Source organism: Pan troglodytes, chromosome 9, assembly GCF_028858775.2.
Source record: "Pan troglodytes isolate AG18354 chromosome 9, NHGRI_mPanTro3-v2.0_pri, whole genome shotgun sequence".
NCBI lineage: Eukaryota > Metazoa > Chordata > Mammalia > Primates > Hominidae > Pan > Pan troglodytes.
Genome location: NC_072407.2, coordinates 96,964,826 through 96,984,114, shown reverse-complemented (window position 1 = coordinate 96,984,114; position 19,289 = coordinate 96,964,826). Strand labels below are relative to the sequence as shown.

The 19,289-nt window shown below is 45.4% G+C and overlaps 1 protein-coding gene across 17 annotated transcripts in view; it reads right to left on the bottom strand.

The window, feature by feature from the left end:
- Positions 1-547: 547 nt before the first annotated feature.
- Positions 548-19,289, bottom strand: part of AMOTL1 (angiomotin like 1) — a 169,480-nt gene continuing 150,738 nt past the window's right edge. For 14 of the 17 annotated variants that reach the window (XM_009424007.5, XM_016921834.4, XM_063784428.1 and 11 more), the window contains 5 exons: positions 17,292-17,482; positions 12,174-12,299; positions 10,866-11,092; positions 7,736-8,011; positions 548-6,520 (listed from right to left, as the gene is read on the bottom strand). In XM_009424007.5, coding sequence (XP_009422282.3) covers positions 6,414-6,520; positions 7,736-8,011; positions 10,866-11,092; positions 12,174-12,299; positions 17,292-17,482 — 927 coding nt within the window. In that variant the 3' untranslated portion in view covers positions 548-6,413. The remainder of the gene's footprint in view (positions 6,521-7,735; positions 8,012-10,865; positions 11,093-12,173; positions 12,300-17,291; positions 17,483-19,289) is intronic. The other 3 variants (XM_016921835.4, XM_054662637.2, XM_054662638.2) reach the window with 1 other exon arrangement.

Genomic DNA, 19,289 nt, shown 5'->3' with positions numbered 1-19,289 from the left:
GTCTTACTCTGTTCTGCTTCAGTCCCTGAGGCTCCTGGCCTGGATTTCGCCCATTTACCGTGTGACTCCTTCCCACCAAAGTCCCGCTTTTTTCTCCTGTGACCCCAAGACACTGACAAAACAGCTCCCATCTCCCATTTCCATCCTCGGGCTCAGAGAGGCATGGCTGACTCCAGGCTGCCTGGGTGAATTCCTGAGACAGAGCCAGTTTACAGTGATCATTTGCAGGCTCTGAACTGAGGAACCTCAAAAGTGGACACTCGCATGTGATCAAAGTGGACACCCAGGCACACAGTCTCCCTGCGTTTCCTTTCTCCTTATTTGTCTGGAGGAGCCAGGAGTGGGCGGGCTGCAAGCTGCGATGGTCTGGATGATTCATTTCCTCCTCAGAGTCAAGAGCTGCGTGTTGGTGTCAGCGTGAGGCCCACAAGGGGGGAGCCGAGGGCCTCCGAAGCAAAACATTAAGTGGGGTACAATGAAATGAAACATTTATTGAGCATCAGTTTATAAGTTCTTTAAGGAAGAAAAGAGCAAGCGAGAGAGAAGAGCCATTTTGCCATTTTATCCATTTATTATGTACAATATTAAGGCACAAGTTTAAGCAGCAAAGGAGAGGAAAATCTTTGGCTGACGAACAGCATCAATATTTGCTGTGGGGGACAGGCAGTGTTCTTGGAATCCCCACACTGGTACACAGACCCATTTGGCTGTATGGCCATGTACATCACCCCTCAATACAGACTGGCAATATGAAGACGTCAAACGTTACAGCCAGATACCAGTCTGCTGGGAAGAGCCGGCATGAGCACGGCACACTGCCACCAAGCACAGCGACACACACACACAGAGCAGGTTGGAGGGCAGTGGCACCAGGACAGCTGAAATCGGGTGCCCACGCTTACCACTGTTTCACAGAATTTTACACAATTCTGTAAGTGCTCATGGAGGAGGAGGCTCCCTGTTCCTCCTCAAAAGGAAAAAAAACAAAAAAACACCTTGATTCAAATAAAACCAATGTGGATATATTTGCTTACATTCCGTTTTGTAATAAATACTTACAGGTGTCTCTATGTGAACAGACTCCTAGGCACAATCACATGTAAACACAACACCGGGCATCCAGACTTTGGGAGCTGATACAAGAAAACGCTGTATATGTAGTTCAATATAGAGAGAGCAGTATTCTAATTCTGTGAAGAAGCAAAGTTTCATGACAAAGAAACACCCCAGTCACATCATAACATGACAATAACATGCACTAAAGTAAACACGGTTTTACAGAATACCTACCAGATGTTTATATGAATGATTATGCACTTATGTCTGTAGTGTATGCAGAGATGTGAACACATAGGAGGCATGGCAAGAGAATTGATTTTTAAAAATCTGTGTGCTAATGAGGACGATCCCCCCTTGAAGTGGACACTTTGAGAGGCTCTGAGGCCAAAGACTCATTCCAAGAAATTTCTTAGGGATTTTTTTAGAAACAAAAATGGTGTAACTTACCTTAATTGCCATCTTTTTTCATCCAACTGTGCTATCAAGCACTTGAGATTATTTCCAGAACTTAAATCCATCCTCAAAGGAGGAGGATTTCTCATCTCTAAGGGGAAACCAAAGGAACATGCCAAGCCCTGAAGGCCATTCTAGTAGAAGAGTTCCCAAGATATTTTTACTTGGCAGCACTATAGTCAATGAGCACATAGTCTCCCAAAAGACACCTTTTAAGGAGGGCGGGGTGAGATGAACACTTTGATCTGTATGTTAGGAAAAGAAATTCCCACAAACAACCCTATAGTCATACCTCATATGTATGCACTCACTTATACACATGTCTTTATATACCATTAAATTACTAAGTGAGAAAAGGGTATACTACTTAAGAGAAAGAGGAAAAATTGTTCATTTGTTCCAGGAGAAATTCACTACTGAAATGCTAACTTTTGCATTTCCCCAGCCGACCAATTTCTGGTAACTTCTTAATTACTTTGCCTATCTCCCATGGAGCCACACGTCAGAGGCAAACTCATTAAACAATCGTCACATCTAATGAAGACATTTTAAACACTTTAATTACTTAAACAACAAGAAAAGAAACATTTATAAAGCATATACCAAGGCTGTCTCAGGTTTTAGGATGTGGAGAAGCCAATGGTAGGCTGGATACTCTCTGGCTACTTAAAGCCTTACCCATTTAAGAACATTTGTGGGATCCCACTGACTATGGCCATGGTACTTCTTTGCTTAAGAGGAGTGCAAGATCATTCAGAGAACACAGAGAAGCATGCTCCACTTAATCCAGCGTGGACACTGGTTTTGAACCCTGGTTTTGAAAAACACATCTCTTTGCTCAGCATAACTCCCTGCAGTCAAAACATGAGCCCCTGCCTCAAAAGCTTTTAATGCCCCAATCTATTATCCACTGCTTCTGAGGTCCACAGCCTCACCTGAAGTCTGTGTCCCTAAGTCTCTGGGACTCAGGTCAATGGGGAGGAAGAATTTCCCATTCTCTCAGCACCTGGCATGAAGGTGCTACAGCCACTGCATCATGAGGGTGCGCACCCAGGTGAGAACAAACAAGAGTAATGACTGGCTGCTCTGCACGGGGCATTCTGAACACCTCCTTCCTGAGTAACAGAAGCACTGAATTCTCTGTTCCAGGTTCAGAACTAATTTGGTGCAACTGTTTTGGTATCCATGCCAAGGCTTGTGGAGTCAAACTCATACATGAGTTCCAAAGAGCAACCCCAGAGGACTGCACCCAGAAGGGCTCCACCACTGCCTGCTCTCCCAACCAAAGCCTGAGGAGGGCCAAGGCAGCTCCTGCCCTGCGTGCATGGTTAGAACATGCTGAACTCCACAGTGCCACTGGCTGCCAGCCATTTTCTCTGGGAGGCAGAGAAAATGCTGAGAAGAAAACGCTAAGAAAGGGTTCTGCACATGCTCTGAAAGTTTTGGAAGATAATGTGTTTTTCCTGGCAGCTTAGCTATATGGACCTGCAGACAGTAATAGTTCTCATGTACAGAGGCATCTAATTAGTGAAACTCTAGCGTCAGAGACCTGACTCCAACTTCTCCAATTCCATATAATATCCTGGCAGCACACAGAAACTGCCAGACAACGCAGTCAAGGGTGAAGCAGAACAATGCTGGAATACCTTCCCGTGAAGCCAGGGCCTCTCCCCTTCACCCTGAGATAGGACCCTCAAGTTCTATAATCAGGCTCCACTGGGAAAGTTTGAAGTCCAGGTCTCTGGGAAATGCAGAAATATTTTTTAGGTATAGTTTGGAGCTGTGCTTTTGGTGGAACACAATAATTTCCATCTATGCCTGGCATTTATAGGTGATTCTAGGAGTTCTGGGCTTAGTCCTATTTCTTAGGCTCTGAGATGTGTGATAGCTGTGTGTGTGTGTGTGTGTGTGTGTGTGTAGTTACACGTGCACACACACATCACAGACAGGCATAGAGACTGCCAAGATGCAGTGCCGCATGTTAGAGGCTGTACAGCCAGGGTCTATGCCCAGTGCCTCTCCAAACTTTGTTTTAAATCATCCTTGCTTCTCCTGGCTGTGAGATTTCAGGAAGGGACTTAACCTTTCTGAGCCCATTTCCTCATCAGTGAAATCAGAATAATAAACTCACCCCCTGTACTCCAGGTGGGTGGAGGACTAATTAAAAGGTACTTACCACACTGTTTGCATACAGCTGGCACTAGAAAATATAGTTGCATTATTTTTCTGAAAATCTGTTTAAGATATTGTAAGCTGCCCAAAACTCAGAGCAGGTGCTCAGTATATGGCCGGACTTCAGGAAAGCTCTAATGAGGAAAGAATTTAGTGCCCTGGCTTGGCAGGAAATTTCCCATAGAAGAAGACATTTTAAAGCTATAGATCCCGTTCTTAAGGAAGAATCTTAGTAGGTTAAGAGAAAAAAAATACAGTCAAAGCCCAAAATACAATGCTGTTGAAGCCCTGAAACATGGCAATGTGTCTGTTTACAATGAAAACACTTGGCAGCTCAGGGGGACCTTGAAGAGCAAGCAAGTCTGACACCTGATTGGGGCAATGAGGTGTGTGAAGCATGAAGACCAGGCTTCGGGAGAAACGGCTGGGTCTCTCACTCTAACCTATGTCTAAGGGAGGCAGCCCAAGTTTGGGGTGGCCCAGACCTGATGGTAGGGGCTGGCAGAGTTGACTTACCTTCCTATCTCTAGACATTTTCCTTTCTGGTCCGTCCCCAACATAAACTGGGGTCAAAATGTCCTTAAGAGAGTTAGCTGCCATCTCCTAACCTCATCTCCTATGAAATGTGGTGGGAACAGAGATTAGGAAGGGATCTCTATGCCCTCTCCCCACCCATGTCCATCCTCAACCCTTTCCCCCATGGATGAGGCCTCCTGTGCCCTCTTCCCACACCCTATGGCATGGGGTGAGCTCCACGGTCAGCCTCTCAGAGCTCCTCAGTTTTCCTGTCTGCACAACAGGTACTCCGATGCTCAGTGTGAGACTAGAGGAGGTGATGAGCAGGTGGCACAATGTGCAGTGCCTACGGCCAAGCAGAGCCCCAGAGGGCCAGTTCCCACTCCTCTGTCGTACTGGGTGGCACAGAGGCTGGCCAAAGCCACTGATTTCTTCCCTTCCCTCTCCAGCTTACACCTCTTGTCTTCCTTCTATCACCTCAATTTGGGGAGGCTATAACTTCACCGGGGTTACACACCCAAGACCAGTCCATTTTAGGACCCAAGCAAAGTTTCCTGAGTAGCACTCTCTTGAGTGTTTCATTTAGAAGGTACTTGGAAAAGGTACCCCCCTTTCTTTCTTCCTCTAAGTAAGCATGAGCAAAGGGAACTGGGAAAACAGCGATCCAGCTGACCTGGAGGGACAAAAACATCAGGACCCTGTAGGAGCATCTCTCTGATGGCCCGGATGAGCTTCTCTTTTTTTCTAATCCAGCATCTCTTAGATTTGTAAAGGAAGCCAGTGTCCGCAGAGCTGAATATGCAATGTCACAGCAGAGGTCTAATGGACCCACCACCTAACACGCTCCTGCCTCTTTTCCGTGGCACTTCTGTCTCACTTTGAATAAACTGCCTCAAAACTGAAACCCTGAAAAACCTGACAACACTGTATATACAACTGGCCTGGTAGGTTACAAAAGAAGTTCACAACAGAGGCAACCTGGTGCCACGGAGGTCTGGATGCTGATCGAGAGCAAGCAGAGGCGTGCGCGGGGGAGGAAAGAGTGTGAATACGCTCATGAGCCTCAATACAAGAAGCTATACGGGAGGCTGGTGAGATTCTGGAAACCACTGAGACAACTGTCTGTAAATTGTCATCTGTTTCCTGGAGTGCTGTCCTAAGTCTTCCCCAAACAGAGCAATGCAATTTGGAAATGTCAAGCTCCTTGCAAGACAGCCGATGTGAGAGACAAAAAAGCAAGTGCCATGATCTTAATGCAATATGTCACAGGGACCCACGGAATCTCCTGCCTCCTCAAAGCTTGCTTAGTTCACAGTCAGAATGAGGTTTGCAGCTGCAACCCAGCTATGCAAAGGTGAAGCAGCCAGGAAGTCGGCACGTGGCTTTGTCCTACTGGTCACTATCAAACACAGCAGGAATGATGACAGTTCAGGTACTGCTCTCATAAATCCCATACCTAAGGAATTCTGCTATGTCTTATTAAAAAGAAAAAAATGAAGGAACAACAAAAAATTAAGGACTGTAAAGCAGAGACAGAGATGAACTCAGAAGTTAGGATGGATGGGGACCGAGATCATAATCTATCCTGTTTAGAAAATACTGCAGAATTCAGAAAAGCTAAGAAGCCCAATCATCTCTTGAAAATCCAAACCAAACAGGTAATTAGGTGAAGACCAGCTTTCATATTCCCCTCGCCCTCGATGCTTCTTCTCACTGCCACACTCACACACACGGGACACCCCATGGTTGGCACAGGTGACACTGCATTATGCCAAGACAGGCTCTCAAGATTTCCTGGAGGCTTTTCTTAAACCAAACATGCTAAGAGGCAAGGAGAATGGGGGTATTCCAAGGAAGATCCACATTTGGGTTTATCTGTTTAGAATCAGAGAATGGGGGTACACAGGCCCTCCCCAAGAGATACATTTTCTGTACAATGAAAAATTCAGTTTCCTATTTCTTAACTTTGTTTGCAAACCTACACGCCTCTTCTCTCTTCCACCATGTGTAATAAAATCCATCGCATTCTCTTCTATCTTCAGTCATGTAGTTTTTATGTTTAACATTTATAAAATGTGTTCTTATGAGTCTGAAATCTTTATCAGTTCAAATCATTCCTGATTTCCCATCTACAACCTTCTAGGTCTTTCTTCTTTCTCTGCCGCTTTCCTTGTTTGTCAGTGTTCTGTACTGAAATTCCACAGGGATGGCAGTTAGATGAGGACTTCCATCATCTCTCCGTCAGGGAACTCGGGCTTGTGCAGCAAGCTGCTGACCCGGCCTCTGTGGTCAGGCGACTTCCCATGGCCAGGAGAGTTCTCTGCCAAATAGAGGGGAAACATCAGCTGCCCATTCCTCAGGAGGGGCATAGGCTTTCCAGGTTCTCTAAAATGGACCCACGTCCGATACCACTGCACACCCAGGATTCTCACCACAGGGCATGTGAGATGATCCAGCCCACAGTGGGAACATGCAGAATGACTGGGCCAGGATTCAGACACAAATACAAACCAGGGTGGTGAAGGGAGAGGATTCAGAGGGTGAGGATGACAGTGGGACTCTGTACAGGAGCCCCTCACACCCTCTACTCAAAACTATCAGGTGCATATTCTGAGCCAGGCACTTTTTACATGTTCTCTGGCTTACTTGGAAAAGAATTACATCTTTAAAAAGTGACAGCATTGTATTTACTTGTCTACTTTGAAAAATGAAATAAACAACCCCCTTGGAGGAAACAGTTAACTTAGGGCCCACAGAGCCTACACCTCCTCAAAAGAATTCCTGAAAAGGGAGGTCCCCATGACCATGATTAGTCTCAGGTTTTAGGATGTGGAGAAGCCAATGGTAGGCTGGTTACTCATTGGCTACTTAAAGCCTTACCCATTTAAGAACATTTGTGTGATCCCACTGACCATGGCCATGGTACTCCTTTGCTTAAGAGGAGTGCCTTAAGAGGCCAGGTCTATTCTTACCCAGGACACTTAGGGACTCACTGCAAAGATCACCTCTCCCAAGTTGTCTTCCCTTAAATATTTTAAACAGCTCGTTAGTCCTGGCCCAAGTGCTGTGCCACAAGTTAACCAACTCTGCAGGTCAATCTACCTTCTCCTTCCATCACAATGTCCTCCACTGAGGCCAGAATCCCTGGTAAGTTACAGCCCTGAAGGCAACAGTGAACTTGTGCCTTTGATGTACCTGGTGCCTAATTCTGGCTCCCAAACATACCAGAGGGCATTCAGCCCCTCAGAGGGTCTGTTGTCACTCCATCCGGGGAAAGGTTAGTTAAAAAGTATGCATTGCCAGGGTAGTCTCAAGCCGTGCACTCATTTCAAATAGTAATAAACTAGATGTGTCTATATGCATATTTATTCCCGTAATAAGAAAGGGCACACATATCCTAAGTGCATTAGAATAGCATCCCCGTAGAGTAAGAGCTGATGGGTGCCCCTGCTTCCTCTCTAGCTCAACAAAAGATTCTCTTAGGCCAGACAGTTCCACAGTTTTCAGGGGCATCAAGGTGGGGTAGCCCACGTACCCAGTTTCTCTGCGGTCCCTTTGGCCACTGGGTGTTTCAGGACGGGGCTGTGAGCAGGGGTCGTGCTCAGCCGGCCGCGGCTGGGAAGGGAGGCCATGCTGGGCCAGAAGAGCTCGGCACTCTTGTCAGTCTGTGTGCTGCTGTCCTTGCTGCCTGTCTTGGCGTGGGCACTGCTGGCTGCCGTAGTGGAGGCTATGGAGGACAGTGCTGAGGTGGGTGGGGGTGGCAGCAGTGGGGCAGAGGCATGCTCATGGTGCTCCTTCCCCAGCAGCAATCCTGAGGGCAGAGAACAGATTTTTCAACGACATTCTTTTTTTTCCTTTTTTTTTTTTTAAATCTAGTCTTGCAGATCTGTTCCTTGTTGATTGATGATTGCTTCATTCATTCATTGATTCATTCCCCAAGCATTTAATAAACACTTATTACAAGGCTGATAAAATAACAAACACTGAGAGAATAAAAAATGGAAGACCTAGGCCCCTTCCTAAAAAATTTAGGTTTTTTTTGTTTTCTTTTTTGTTTTTTGTTTTTTTTTTTTGGAGTGGAGAAGTAGTTGTCAAGTAAACTGATTATAACTTAATATATAAACTGTAGGATACAAATAAATTATTCACAGGGTGGTATGGACTAACAGAGAAGTGCCTAATTGCCAGCAGGAGGGGTAGGGAGGTTCCCGCAAGGCTTTCTAGAGACCATGCTTGCTGTCGCCAATGTGGCCCAGAAGGGCTGGCCTGAAGCGTGGCAGTGTGCTTAAGAAAAACTACAAGGCTTCCCCGGTCCTAGACATGTTCCCATTGGCTTGCTGCTCTTCTGAATAGTTCACAATTCCACCCCACTCCTTGTAATGGATGATGGTCCCCCACAGGCTTGCATTCAAAGATAAACATGCTACCTGCACATTTCTGCGGTGGAACTGTAGCGTCCCAGAAGCAGAAAGCCAGCCAGCCTCCTAGGAAAGGCCACTTAGCCCTCTCCTTACCCCCTTCCTTAAGAGTAGTGAGGCTGGGGTGGGGAAGAGGGGATGCTGGCTATGGAAATGGGAGGCGTGGTGTGCAGAGGTGTCCATTTTCCTCAGAGCCTTCCTGGAAAGCTGGGCGGGAGGATAACTTTTTATTTTTAAAAACAGCACACGCGGGAAAGTGCCAGCACCCTAGAATGCTAGCCTATAGAAAATGCGGTAAGCGCAATCAAGTATTTGTTCTCTTATCTGGTTAGATAGCCAGCAATTCATAAAGTATCCTTGCCAGAGCTGTTTTAAGGTGCCCATTTAGAACTCAGGGCAGTTCAGTTTGTCGAGAGCAGTGCTTTTCAAAATGCAATGTGCATAAGAATGACTTGGCTATATCGTTAAAAGGAAGACCTGATCCAGCAGGCAGGGCCTGGGATTCTGTATTTCTAAGAAGCTCCCAGATGGTGCTGGTGCCGCTGGCCCACAGACCACACTGAGCAGCAAAGGCCTTCACCTGTGCTTCCCACATCATCTCACTTCATACTGCATGTCATTCCTGCGAGACAGGCCTTATCCTGTCTTACGGAGAAGGAAATGGAAGCTCACAAAAACTAACATCTCACAGCTAAGAAGCAGCAGAAATGGGACTCAAACCCAACTGTGCCTGACTTGGAGTCCAACCTATGTTCTTTCCACTTCATCGCCCGGCCTGTGGAAACTCCAGAGTCTGCAGGATGTCCTTGTAGGGAGTGACAGGCTGAATAAGTCACTAGCCAGCCATAGCTCCTGGGATACCCTGGGCAATTGGGAAGGTATATGCTGTCACCTCCACCTCCTTCCAGAGCCTATCGGGCAAGCAATGGTGACAACATGTGGGGAACTGTGCAGTCACCCATGAACCTGCCTCAGCCCCTCGGAGAGTCCCTCCCTGTGTTTGTGACACGTGGACACCAATGACAACAACGAGGAGGAATATCAGTGCAGGGAACACAGCAGCTCTTCCTTCAAACAAGTCCTCCGGCTCCCAGGCCTGGTTTAGACATGCCAGGTCCTGGGGCATATGGGCACAGACACCAGAGATGCCTGCCTGGCTGCACGTCACAAACAGGGGAATCCCAGGGAGGTTTCTACCAGAGCTGAGCAAATTTTCAAACTCCTTGACCAGGCCTGGCTCAGCACTGCCTCCCAGCTCTCTGGCTGGGGTGGGAGCTAAATGTCCTTGGGACAGTCTTTGATGATCTCAGCTGCTGTCCACACACGTCTTCTTTGAAGTGCATTTCCTTTGGGGGCAGAGGCTGCTGAAGCCACCAGTGGAGGGACTTCAAACACAGATTCTGGTTGGGAGCCTTTGATCCCCCCAACTCTGTCGGGTTCATATGGAAGCTCTTATCCTCTCTGGCCCAGAGCAGCCAGTCTCCTTTGGGGTCTTATGCTGAGGACAACTGGCTCTCAGCTGCACAGAGAAACAAAAACACGATCTGATGTGGGGAAATGCATCAAAGAAGGGCCAGACCCCTGGAGAGGCCAGAGTGCAGGGGAAGGGTGTGGAGGACCTGTGTGTGAGCACGCTGCCTGCTTCCCCTCCAGCTTGGCTAGCCCAGCCAGCCAACAAGCCTGCCTGCCCCCAGGAAACCTACTCCTGGCTAAGACCACACTTAGGGAATTCTGCCCATGCAACAACAATACAGCAAAAACTTACCACCCCTACCTTATGCGAGAGAGCACTTCTTCCAATGTGCTCTCCCCATTATCCCATTCTTCCCTCCCACGCCCCATGGGGTAAAGCAGGCAGACACTGTCCTCCCTTTCTAGATGCGGAAGCAGAGGTGGAGCCGTCATACAACTGGTCTAGAGCAGAGCCAAGTTCAGAGGCATGATGTCTCTAGGCTTTTCTATGAGAGCCTTTTGTGTTATAAGGGTCACCTCAACTTACAACAATAATAGATAATTCTGATCTGAGTCAACCCATGGCTAAGAGCTACTCCAGTGGTGCAGTCTTTAGAATTTACACAATGCTTCCACATATCTATAACTGAAGTATGACTGATTTCCCTCCCCACTTCACAGATGAGTAAACTGAGACCAGGAACTATTCAGGGACATTTCCGTGTCCCATGAGTGGCAGAGAAGCTGTCTGGTCTTGCTTTTCCAATCATGGTCTGACAGAGGTGTGGGGCTCACCTATGCTTCCCTTCCAGGTCTTCTCTTCCTTCTTTTCCTCAGCCAGCTGGCTGCTGGTAAGAGAGGTCTGGCGAGAGTGTGTCCCAGTAGCTGCTGCTATGGATGGAACGGAGCGGGCAGGACGCAGGCTGGAGGAGTCTGTCTTCCCGGCATCTTTACGAGATCGCTGCTGCAGGACCTTTATCATAGCATCTTTCTCTATGATTTTGGCATGGAGATTTTTAATACTGTAAAACAAAACAAAACAGTCTCCATAAAAAGCCACTTGGCTAGAAAAACTTGAAACATTTATCTCAGGCTGTCCCAAGGACTTTAATTGTAATTTAGGGATACAGGATGAAGCACAGTACGAGTCTTCAAATGTTGATAATCTCCAAATTGTTAAGACAGGTCTTTTGTCATATGTCAAAAGAGTACACCTTCTCTGGCACCTTGGGAGACTGGGACTTCAGGGAGGTACAGTTAGAATGACCGTGGCCACATTCTTGGACCGAAGTCGGCTGGGGACCATATTTAGAGGGTCTAGCATTGGCGGTGGGGGCCAGGGGTAGGTGGGGGATAGGGAGGCATAAAAACTCTAAAGCCTCAAACAGGGTGAGCTTTCAACTAAAGTCAATTTCTCTATTTTCTAAGAAAAAAGAACCAAGATGAACAGGTTCTCTGGTAGAAGATGATTTTTCTGGAAGAATGCTGAGTTATTTTCACAACTTTGATAGTAACTCACTGAGCCTATCTATCAATGGCTCAACTACTCAGCCCTATTTTCACATCTGCAAAATAAGAGGCCTAGGGCTCCCAGGGTTCCACAAGCCCTTAGGTAGTGAAGGGGGACAGGCTAGTTTTATTATGTCAAAAAGTCTGCTGGAAATTTTGTGTAGCCCATCAGAAGAGTGCATTAGCTAAATATGTTCTTTATTTTGGACTGGAATGTATAAATTCTGGCTCAAAAACTCTGAATCTTTGGGATATAATGTTTCCCCCTTTCAGCTCATAATGTCATAGAGATAGACACCAAGAAATAACACAGACATCTACATTCTTCTGTCACTAGACTCAGCCTGCATCTTAAAACCTGCAGGTGACATGCAATTTCCTCCAGAGAACTCCGGCACCAGATCCATTGCTGAGTGGAACCACGTGCTTAGGTTGGAACCTTTTCCTTCTCTCCATGGCACAGCATGGGGGAGGAGAGTTTTTGGAGACCTCATGCTCACAGCCTTTCAGAACAGGACAGAGAAGCAATCTGTTCTGGAAGGCCTGGAGTGTGAATGCAGCGGGCCCCACACGTCACACATAGCCGTCCCTTACGTGTATTCCATGTCCTGACACCTTCTGTTGGCCTGCACCACCTCCTCCTCCTCTTGCCAGATGTGGGCCTCCAGCGAGCTCTCTCCGTAGCTGCCATTCCGTGAGTGGTTGATGATCGTGGTGTCCCTGGCAACACAAGGATATGCGTTTGATCATAGGAAACCTTCTTGCTTTGTCTCAATGCAAACAGACACAGAACGAAGAGGCTGGTGTTCATGCTGGAACAGAGATCAGCTCTGCATCTCGCATTGGCTCATGAAACCTTTCCCTCCCAATTTCCCCAGCTCAGTTATCAATCTCATCTGATGTCCACACAGAGAAAGGTGTAAATGCTTGTGGAGAGGTGACCACAGGGTGCCGTGCTAAAACTCCACAAACTCCTTCACCCACTTTTCCTCTCCTGAATTCTGTCCAGTTCTCTTCCTTAACTAGATAGAATTAAGCAGCATCTAAGGAAAACAAAATAAAATTCAAAAATCAAGTCCCCTCCCCCTTCTGACTACATTATGTATGTAGCTACATGGCATGTTATGAATATGTAAAATGGGCACCTAGAGATTTAATCTACTGACTTATGGACACTATTATTATTATTATTGTATTTGTTGGTGTTTCCATGCTTGTACTTTTTCATGCTTGTCCTATACCTCACTTTTCCAATCAGAGTTTAGGTTTTATTTCTGTTTATCATCCATACAGCATAGAATGCCTACTTCAGTATTTTACAGTAAAATGGGGGCTCAGTAAATACTTAAAACTGAGACTGGTCCTCTCAGAGAGTGAGGCTCCAAGCTGAAGTCTTCCTTCATGTTGTATTCTGTCTCACTTCTTGTTTTATGGGCCCTGCCTGGGATGCAGGTCAGGACAATGTAATAGGCATGCCAGGGTCCAGGACAGAAAGAAGGCAGACACTGTCCTTGACAAGTTCAGGTGAGGTGGGTGCAGTGAGGGCAAGGGCAGACACGAGAAGATCAAGAAGCAGTTTCACTGCAAGCATCTGTCTGACTATAAACAACCAGTCACAGATAACTATTCCTGCCACTGGTTTTGACAATTTAATTACTACTAACTAACAATGATTAGTAAAAATAAGATCACTGCGTCATCTAAGTGATATATCTCAAGATGAAAGGCACAATAATGGCTCTGACTACATGAGTATTTAATTAGTAAGACATGATGTAGCCAAGTATTTCACATCTTTTAACTTCATATTCCAATGTACAATCATACTGAAAAACTTTTTTTTTTTGAGATGGAGTTTCATTCTTGTTGCCCAGACTGGACTGCAGTGGCGTGATCTCAGCTCACTGCAACCTCCACCTCCTGAGTTCAAGCGATTCTCCTGTCTCAGCCTTCCAAGTAGCTAGGATTACAGACATGCGTCACCACATCTGGCTAATTTTGTATTTTTAGTAGAAATGGTGTTTCACCAGGTTGGTCAGGCTGGTCTCAAACTCCTGACCTCAGGTGATTCACCCGCCTCAGCCTCCCAGAGTGCTGGGATTACAGACGTGAGCCACCGCGCCCCGCCTGAAAACTTTAAAGTTTTTTTTTTTTTTTTTTAACAGAATAGCCCAAAACAGAAAAATAGAGGCCCCTTTAATGACAGCTATCAACATTAATGAGCATTTACTTCATACAGGGACTGGGTAGGGCACGGTACACATGGTCTCTCATTTAGTTCTCACAACTTGTGCACAAGGTATTATTATCCTCAATTTCTAGATGAAGAAACCAGGGTTAGGTGACATTTCCAAGAATACTCAGTTAGTGAATAGTGAAAATGGATTCTAACTCAGGTATTTATGACTCCAAAGTCCATGCCCCTAACCATCGCTCTATACTCCTGCAAGTTTCATATGTCTTTAAGAAGAAGGTCTCAGCAAAGATGAGTAAAGATAAAAACAAATCAGAGGGCATATGTGAGAATGTGGCTCAGAAAAGTGCAAAGTGTCATTGAAAATATACTAAAGGCCAAATGATGTAGAAAGCCAACAAAATGCTTTAAACATATTTGCAAAATTATAAATTCACACTATGGTGCACAAAATCATCAATATAGAAATTAGTGGCTAGAAACATTTTCAACAAATTTACTTTTGGAGACTTTACATGGAGCTGGAAACAAATCTGAAAATTCATGTTTACATTGCCAAGTAAGGAGAGCAAACACAATTAGAGGAAAGCAACTTAGATAGTAAATATATAAAACTCTGAAAGAAATATTACATTGCTTTGAAATTTTTAAAGATTTTCAAAACCTTCTGCACACATAAAAGATAAGCTGACTCTCTAAAAATTCTGACCAACACCATCAAGATGCATAAAGATGGGAAAACCAGTTGGTTTACAGAAGTTATTTTCTTTGTTTAAAAATCATTGATTATAAATATAAAGCATGCATCTGTGGTTGAAAAGTCACAAAACTAATGGCTGGAAATAGTCATTTTTACCAATTTGACTGTGGCCATTTAGCACCTAGTCAATAAGAGCTCAAAATGTGTACCTTTCTCAAAAACGCTTCATTTTCCTTTTTTCTCTTACTGAAGAGAAAAAAGCAATTCTGAAATGACAGAGGTTTTCTTTGAAAAGAACATTAAGATTGGAGCTATCTGAGGTTCTCTGAACCTATTCCCCCACCCAGAAGGGGTAGTCTGTAATGGGGAGGGTAGTTGCTCACAGAATTATTAGATGCTCAATAAATATGTGTAAAAGCAAAGAAGGAGGGGTGACGGGGATGGAAAGGGGCTCCCTCTGCCCATCCAAGACTCCAAATAAGGCAGAGAAGGGGAACAGTGGGACTGGGTAAATCCCACAGAACTCCTGTTCTCTGGGGTAAGAGTCATTTCCCCTTGCACGGAGGATAAGAACAAGGCTGGGCCTAGAATCCTGTGAGTGGCTGATTGTGATTGGGTCTGGTTCTACTCGCCCCCTACCCTCCCTCCTCTGCCCACTACAGGGTTTATGCTTTGGACTCATTCATTTCCCGACTTCTGAATTTTACTTTCTAGTCCCATTCATACCCTCAGGGCCCAGGATCCCAAACAGACATCTAACGTGATAAACCCACAGACGCTGAAACAACAATGACACGGGGAAGCCCCTGTGTCATTCCTCCAAGGTCACACATTTACACTGCTACTGGGGCTTTAGTGTCCTCAGCCAAAGCAATGTGGTCAGGTTCCCTGCTCTCATCATTTATATTTCACATGTGATGTAAGCGACACTCAGAAGGGCTTGTCCCAGATCACACACGCACAGTCAGGAAGGGAGGGAGAAGCCCTGAGCGCAGGTGTCCTGCCTCCCTGTGCAACGTTCTTTCCATTAAAGCATTCTTTCCATTAAAATTGCAGGGAGGAAGGAAACTCCCAGGGCAACCGTGGACAGCAGTGCACTAGACCACATATGTCCAAGAAGACCAGGTCCCTCTGTGACTTTATGATGACCTGTTCTCTTCCTCGGAATAGAGAGGAAATTTAGTTATTAGCTTAGAAAACAAAAAGCTGAAAAAAAAAAACCATTTCAATTATGTAAAAATCAACCAATGTTTCAAAAGGCTTCCCTGTGCCCATCCATATACTGCAGGGACTGAACTGGAGGCTGCAACTTCCCTCCAACTCTCAACCCAGGACCCCGGGGGCTTTACCGCACCATCTCAAGTGTCTATCCCCACTCCCAAAGCCTCACTCTCGTGGATGCTGCAGGCTGCTTCCCATCAAAGTGTAGACACACATAAACAACGTAGAAGCACAGAAAAATGATTCCCAAATGGTCATTTTCCACATGGGTCTGTAGGTCTTTCTCGGTGCAAGTGTGCTGTGGCACCCACTGCAGACACCAACGCCCGAATGGTGGCAATGCTTTCTCCAATTCCTGGTGCTAACATCTGAGCATACCACTGGGGATTCTTCCCTACTTCGATAATGAGCCTGAGAGTCCATGAATAACTTCAAGAGTATCCCCTGTGCACCCCAACAGGCCTTCTCGTAGTCATTAAAAATATAGTAACCCATCCCAAGGCAATGTGGCTTTTACTCCTCTCTCGGTTCATGTCCTGTCATCCAAATAGTACCATAGCCCTTATTTATTAAGAAGTCCCGTTTTCTGGATGCTCCTTTGAAATTTGAGGATCCTTTCCACATAAATTGATCCTGAATTGTGAATTCCAAACAACTTTAAGTTAAATGTCCAATATAACTTATGGGCAGAAAGCAAACTGGGTGGGAGGCAGTGAGGGGCTGGATGGGTCCCCTGCACAGCCACCCACGTGTGTGCAGCGACTTTGCATGCAGCTGAGATCCAGTGGCCAAAGGTCAAGAGTGCCTTGCTCACTCTGACAACAGTATGTTTTAACAGAACATTTGGGAGCTTTTTGTGTGAATTACTGCACACTTTGAGCTAGTTTATAAAGACAGAATAAGCCATGCACCTACAAAAAGAGGTAAAAACTGACAGCAGCAGAAAAGAATTTCAAACTAAATAAAATGTTTTCAAGCCAGGCAGATCTCCATTTGACACACAGCCCCATCACTCACTACCAGTGTGATTAGGAATCAACCACTGTACCTCTCTAAGCCTCATTTTCTTTGCTTGTAAAATGAAGATGATAATAATATACCTGCCCTCAGGGCTGCTATGAGGATTATCTATTCTTCTAGTTTGGCCCGTGATATAAACGCAGCATTAAAAAGTGCCTTAAATATACTTTCACAACATCATTCTTGGTGATTGCACAGTATTCCACTGTGTGATGTACTTTAAATTATTAAATGAACCTCCTCTTGTTGAAATCTAGGCTATGTTAAATGTATTGATATTTTCAACAACACTGAGATTAACTCTTTAGACATTCATCTTCTGGCATGTCTATGATTTTTTTAAGATAACTATCTAGAACTAGAATTGTGGACTCAAAGGAAAGATATATATTGCCAAATCATCCTCTAGAAATGTTATACCACTTTGCTCTCCAATTAGCACTGTAACTACTTAAAAATAATTTTTAGCTGACTTCACTCCCTAGGATGGGCCTTGGAACTCTCTGGATAGCCTGTTTGTTTTGTTTTGATTTTTTTAACTGTGCTTTTATGACCACCAGAGTTCCACTGGTCTCACCTCTCAGCTGCTGCAGTGGCTGCGGCATTCATGGCAAAGTGTCGGATGGTGCTCTCCTCCAGGTACTTCTGCTCCCACTTTGTCATGTCGGCCTCCAGGGCCAGGATCCGCTCCTCCTTCTCCCGCACAAGTTCCAGGAGGGCTGGGGCATTGTATTCCGGCATGTTGGCTGGCTGGCCATTTCCATGTTTCTGAAGGAGTAGAAAAAAACATCTTGATGCTCAAAACCACATCAATGCTGTCTACACAACTGCCCATACAGAACACATGAGGTTCCCCAGATCCTGCAGCAATTCACACACCATGCTACTTCACCTCCAAATTCCTCTGTTGTAGTTAATTCTCATGGCGCTCTGCAAAACGACAATATTATCCCAGTTTTACAGATGAGAAATGAAGTTTCTGATGGATTACATTAATGATGCAATGTCTCTCAGCTTATCAGTAGTAGGGTCAGGATTCAAACCTGGGTCTATCTCCACAGGTCAAGGCCTTTGCATGACAAGAAGTGGCTTGTCTAATGGCATGCAGTTAATTACACCAAAAGCAAGAATAGGAATTAAGTCTTGGCCTCCTGGTCTAGGGTACTTTCTCCAGAATTCCACAAAGTGATTCCAGTTGTTTGTTTCCCCTAAGGCTGGTGGGGGAAATGGAAGGCAAAGGAAGTGGGAGATGCCCCAAATTGCATCCTCCCTAGCTGCAATGCTGGGAAAGGAGGTATTCACACCTGCCCCACTCAGAGGCCTGAGAATGAGAATCAAACTAGATAATGCATATGAAAGCAGAAGACCTCTAGCATAAGGCAAGCTCATTTTTCGGCCTTTTCATCTGTGTCAATAAGAGAAAATAAAGCCATTTTCTGGATTGCTCACAAACTGAGGATGTTCATACTTCAGAATCTTTTTCCTTTAATTAGGTACACTATTTCCTCTAAAGAGCATGACACAGAAGAAGATGGCGCTCTGAGAAAGTTCTGCCTTCAGAGCAGCAGCAGAGGTAAGTCATCTTGGGGTCTCAGGGTTAGGGGCCCAGTCAGAGTGTGCACCAGGCTCCTTAGTACTCCAGGGAGAATGATTTCATCCCAGTTAGTCTATGTCCTGGGGTACACATTCCCCTCCTGTTTTCCAGTGGTTGCAAATTTTAAATGCAGAGCTGGGTGCAAGGTGAGAGGCACATGAATGTTTTACCCAGAACCACATAATCCCCTAGATTAAGAAAAGGACTGGGGAATTACCCAGAGCAACAGCTGGGCATTCAAGCTGTACTGACGGAATCTAATCCTATCAGAGAGGAAAAAAGAAATGGGTGTATGGGTTTTTTGTAAACCAAATTTTGTTTTTATTCAGTTTTTTAAAGCTACAAATATAAATTATTCTAGGAAGTGTTATCTTGCCAGTGACCAACATTATAAGTAGGAACAGAGCAGAAGGGCATACCTGTCCTCACCTGACCTGTGCATAAAGGGCACTGACTCCATCTGGCCAGGCACCTAGCCTCAGGCAGAACAAATGAACCAGTCCAGCAAGATGAGACGCTCCCTTATTTTTAGAAACTTTCCAAGAAAAGTCTCCCATGGCCTCACTAAGCTGCCATCTATGCTTGTCAGTTTCTATCTAAATCCCTTTTGTTACCATCTCAGCTGGCTTATTTTTGCAGAATCCTCTTAACCTCACATGAGATCATGACAACTCTTCATAGCCCCCCCTAATTCAGGTCATTAAGAGTTATTTACATAAATGCATGAATGTCAACATTCAAGGGTACAGAGCTAGCATGGTCTAATGGGTAAGTGTGCTACCGAGAAAAACAGATTGACGGTCAGGTGTGCCAGCTACTGCCACCCATTCAGCCATCTAGACGATAAGTATTGACTGATCATGTACCATGTACCAGGGTTGCAACAGTGAACACTACAGATTAAGTCTTCGCCCTCAGTGTGTTCACATGGGAGGAATGTCCTCATTAGCTACATGACCTTTAACTTCCCTGTGCCTCATT